Consider the following 5,136-nt stretch of genomic DNA (forward strand, 5'->3'; position numbering starts at 1 on the left):
CAGATTCAGATGTCTGTATTAACAGTTATTTAACCTTTAACCTTCTTCTGAACATGGTTTCTCTTTGCTGCTACAGACCTGACAGCTCTTCCTCTTCCATAGTCGAGCCACATGTGGCTTTAAGGAGGAAGCAGCTGAGACCCTCAGTATGGTTTAAAGATGATCATCAGTAAGTCTGGACCTGGCACTAACATTAAACTTTAATATTAAGACGGAACCACAAATTATAGTCCTGAGTTTGAGACCCCTGCTGTAACAGAACAGCAGGTTTTTCCAAAGCTCTGATCCTCACTGACTTTTTAATGTTGAAGTCCATCGTAGCAGCTTAATGTCAGTGAACCAATTAAAGGGGTCATATTGTGATTTACATATAAACTGTTGTGAAGTACAAATCAGTTACCCATGTAACACAAGCTTTTATCATGGTGCCATCATTAACAGCTAAAAACTATCTGTTAAAACACAACAATACACACAAGTAAACATAAAATGGAAGATTTTGTCACTTTTTATGGATATTAGTGCAATAATTAACTGAACTTACACCAGCCACAGTCCAGCAGCTGTGAACACAAAGTAGATGGAAGGAAGAAGAGCCCACATGGCTGAAATTAATAATATAATATAATAAATTCAACATCTAGTCTCCTTATAAATATTAATCTGTGTTAGTTAGTTTGGAGAACAGTAAATCTTAATGTTTGGATTTAACACAGATATAACGTGAAGCGGGTAGGAGCGGCTTCCGGTTTGGACGCTTGTCCTTCAAAATAAAAGCGCAGAGCTGTAAATACACAAATAAATAAGGACCCGAACTCGGGTTCAGCTCCAGGGGGGGTCAGGGTTCCACGGGCATAGCTATTCTGATCATAGTGATATTTAGAAGCTTCATTAAAAAGACAGTTGATAAAATGTAAATCTTTTTTTTATTGTTTTGATTTTTTTTTCCATCTTAACAAAATATGAAATATGTGAAAATTAAGCATTTTAGTTTCTAAACATTGAAGTTTTGAATTCATTCTTTCATTCACACAGTTCTTCAGAAAAATAAAACAACATTTTAAGAAACTGTATTCTGTTTTAATTGATGTTAAACAGTAAATTTGACATTAAAGCATCTTAATAAATTTTTAATAAGTGAGAAGATTTTTGGGGGTTGGTGATTTTAAAAATCACTTTTAAATGCTTGTAAAAGAAAGAATGAGTATTAAAAATGTGAATGTTAAAGCTGTCTGGTAATAAAACTGTATGCAGCATGTTCAGATGGACTTTAAGGGTTTACAAATGTGACACAGTTAGATTTGGACACATCAGAGAACATCTCTGACATTTTGCTGGGATTTTCACAGCTTTCTCTGTACTCGATGTAGAAGTGATCGTGACGAAATTCAATGGCAAACGTGCCGAAGAAGACGAGGAGTAACATGACCATCACCCACTGGCATCGGGCTGCGTTCATGTGGAAGTCCTGAAACATCAGGTAGAAGTCTGCAGCAGGTGAGTTAAGATCAAGACATGAATAAAAATGTTTTTTAAATGAACATTCAGACATTTAAACTCCATAAGTCGGTCATTACTGTTCAATGTCATGAGCTGGACTCAGTAAAAGGATACAGAGAATCATGCAGACAGTGATGGATGCAGACAACAGGAATCGGATGAAGCCAACCTTCCTCCCCTCGTTCATCAAGTTAACTTTCAGGGTGATGTAGGTCTGCATCCAGCAGAACAGGAGTCCCAGTCCAAACGTTATATATGAACCGATGTCAGCAATCCTGAAATTCACTGAAAACTAAAACCACAATAACAAGAAAGTAGGAAGTTAGTCTGTAAACACACTTTTAAATAAATTACACATAAATTAGAAAATACATGTGTCAGTGAGTTTAACGTGTTACCGGGACGTTTCCTGTGATTAACATTCCAACACAGGCGAAAGACAAAACCACCAGGCTGCTGATGTTCAGCCAGGGTTTGTCCATTCTGTGTTTTAGCTGACGGTATCTGAGGACGGCAATAATGAACCCTGAAACAGAAAATTAGCAGCAATCAACAGCACAGTGCACGTTGTTTACTCTGCATCAAAGGACAAGTTTGAACGTTTTTCTAATTGTCAATGAGATTGATACCAACAATAAACGGTTTTAGTCATTTCATTGAATCAGATTTTTTCATAGTCTCCATATCATAATATAATCTGTTAAATATCAGTGTTTCCACCTGTGTCTACATTACTGTTCAATCAGTGCTCTTACCCATAAAAGCTGACACGTTCATTACTCCACCAAAGATGCAGCTGCCTGGTTGGGTGTAGGCTGCGTTACTGAGATTAGGAAAATGGAGAGTGTTGTAATTTCTGTTCCACAGCTGATATATTAGCTTTTAATTTGAAGTGGAAATAACAATGAAGTACCCAATGTATGGAGGGTCAAAATACCAAATGTCAGTTGGAGCCACATGGTATCTGTTGAAAGGAATTAAATTAACAAAGGGGACAGAGTATTAAAATGAAGAATCCATCACAACATTACATAATCAGCTCACATGTGGTCCTATTTTAATTTTTACTACCCCCTAGAGACTGGAATGAAAATCAGTAGAGCAGCTTTTAAGGAGTTTAGCACAGGGGTCTCAAACTCAGGGCGATAATTTGTGTTAATATAAAGTTTAATATTATTCGATTATTATACTCGAGTTTTATACTTTGACACTTTACAGTGTTGGTGCGGAGCTGATCGTACCAACCAATCACGGTGGAGTATATGGGCCTCGGGGGCGGGACATCGGCCGGGCTTAATCCAATCAGAGAAACATTTCTCAATGAGTGACAGCAGCGTTGCCATGGAGAGTTTTCAGCCTCGTTTCTATGAAGCTCACGCGGACATTCGTCCCAGTGCTGCGTTCACAACACTTTAAAAAAAAGTATTTTTAAGTTTCTGATCAGCGGGACATTATAAGTCAAAGTGATGCGTTCGCACACGGTTAAAAGAAAAATAAGGAACTCAATGCAGCCTCATGTAGTCTGCAGTCACACAGCGATACCTGTCCATCGACAATAACAGTCCCCGGTAACCCGGACACATTATAGGGTCGCACCGTTATTTGTGGTTTATTGTTTTTTATTTGCAGTTTTTCAGAGAATTGACCTCAAACTTCCCTGAGCTGAACTTCAATAAGTCCAAGTTCAGGTCCAGACTTACTGATGATCATCTTTAAACCATACTGAGGGCCTCAGCTGCTTCCTCCTTAAAGCCACATGTGGCTCGACTATGGAAGAGGAAGAGCTGTCAGGTCTGTAGCAGTTCATGTTCTTCAATGTTCAGAAGAAGGTTAAAGGTTAAAGAACTGTTAATACAGACATCTGAATCTGAATACAGCAGATAGAGAAGACTAGAGGAATCTAATTATTATTATTATTATTGTTTTATTTATTTATTACTGATTTATTTTCTTATAACTTTTTATGTTTTTATTTATTTTGTATTAAAAAAAGAGAGATTTGAGAAGATAGGATTTTTTTTAACAAAACTTTTCTTGTGGAAAACCTGATGCGGCCCATCTTCACCCAGACTTCCCACGACCCCCAGGTAAATTGAGTTTGAGACCCCTGGTTTAGCAGAACTTACACGAGCCACAGTCCAGCAGCCGTGAACACTGAATAGATCAGAGGAAGAAGAACCCACGGACTCCACATCACGTCTCTTATGTTTCTGCAGAAGAAGCTGTGAGTTTGTATGTAAGCTCATTATAACGTGTACGATGTGTAATGTACTCAGTTAAAACATCATTTTAGCTCTTTACCAAACAGTTTGACTACTTATCTTCAACAAAATGTTTTTAGATATGTTTAAGCTGTAGTCGCTTCACTTTTACCTTTTAAAGGTTTTACTCAGTAGATTTAAAAGTCAAAGGGACCTGAGGTAAGTTGTGATCTAAGATATCAGTCTATAAAAACAAAACCTAATGTAATTACATATGCACTTTACAATATTTAAAACATAATAAGCTTTAAAAAACAAAACAGATAAAAACAATGCAATGTTGTTAGAAAGAAACTTTTACATAAGAACGACATTATATAACTCAGATTCTATCAAATGTTCGCAATGAACTATTTCTACCGTGTTATACTAGTACTCTTACTACTTCACTAAGCAAGTATTTCTTAAACAAAGGTTTTAGTAAAGAGCATAAAAACGAAATGTTAAAAAAGAAATAAAACAGCCGAACACAACACGGCTCCATGTAAATACTATGATGAACGTACTTTACCAGTTCGTCCTGTGGATAATCTCGTCGAGTCTCTCCAGAAATGAAGTGGGTCTAACAGATGTTGAGGGATTTTATCTTTGTCCACCGACTTCCTGAGAAATCATAAAAATGTGGGGGCAGTCTTTTCAAAATAAGATGCATGAAAGGGAACACAAGGAAACAACACAGTAACTGGAACCAATCATTTTGATAGGCTCAGATGAAACCATGTCATTTCCAGAAGTAAATTGGGACCGCAGTGAAATGACAGATTTGACATTTTGAATATGATTCAATGTGCCTTAAAATTTATAACATTAAGTAATAATAAAATAATAAGTACAAGAATAGGACTTTTAATTTGAAAATTCTTGGACATGGTACTTAAAACGGTTCATACTTTCCATGCTTTTAGTGTGACTCATCTACAGCAGAAAAATACCAAACTCTGCTGGGAAATACGGAGAAATCTTAATAGTAACAGAAACCTTCTTTTTAATTATTTAAAGCCGTATTTTCACAACTTTCTTTTCTCTTTAACTCTCTGGATTGTTGCTGAACATTTACTGTAAAGGTCAGTGTTTGGGAGCACTGAGGGGATAGATCAGAAATACCTTAGTAATACTACAATATACAATAACAGAGAGCAACTCATCAAGTAGTAAATAAATACTATTTATTGAAAATATTGCGTGTAGTCAAAGGCTTGTTTTCTTTTATTAACAACATGGACTGAGGTTGACCACTCAGACTACAGCCCTCATCGTATGTTGGAATGAAAATCAAGTACAAATCTCCTTCCAGATTCCTTCTAAGGTCTGAATAATCAGCTGATAATCACTTTGAATGGCATTTAAGTCGACTGCTAGTTTTGTTTAAGCATGC

At 36.5% G+C, this 5,136-nt stretch overlaps 1 protein-coding gene across 4 annotated transcripts; it reads right to left on the reverse strand.

The window, feature by feature from the left end:
• Window positions 1-1,140: 1,140 nt before the first annotated feature.
• Window positions 1,141-4,369, reverse strand: LOC113158894 (transmembrane protein 150C-like). 4 transcript variants are annotated; one of them, XM_026355204.1, is made up of 7 exons: window positions 4,268-4,369; window positions 3,627-3,722; window positions 2,414-2,464; window positions 2,256-2,323; window positions 1,899-2,026; window positions 1,615-1,792; window positions 1,141-1,488 (listed from the first exon to the last, which is right to left on the reverse strand). In XM_026355204.1, the coding sequence occupies exons 2-7, from the start codon at window positions 3,692-3,694 to the stop codon at window positions 1,271-1,273; spliced, it is 711 nt and encodes a 236-aa protein (XP_026210989.1). In that variant the 5' UTR covers window positions 3,695-3,722; window positions 4,268-4,369; the 3' UTR covers window positions 1,141-1,270. The 4 variants fall into 4 exon arrangements, with proteins under 4 accessions (XP_026210989.1, XP_026210990.1, XP_026210991.1 ...); XM_026355205.1 differs by having other exon boundaries at window positions 4,273-4,358; XM_026355206.1 differs by having other exon boundaries at window positions 3,627-3,710; window positions 4,268-4,352.
• Between the last annotated feature and the right edge of the window lie 767 nt (window positions 4,370-5,136).

The sequence above is a fragment of the Anabas testudineus genome, chromosome 12 (assembly GCF_900324465.2).
Source record: "Anabas testudineus chromosome 12, fAnaTes1.2, whole genome shotgun sequence".
Classification (NCBI taxonomy): domain Eukaryota; kingdom Metazoa; phylum Chordata; class Actinopteri; order Anabantiformes; family Anabantidae; genus Anabas; species Anabas testudineus.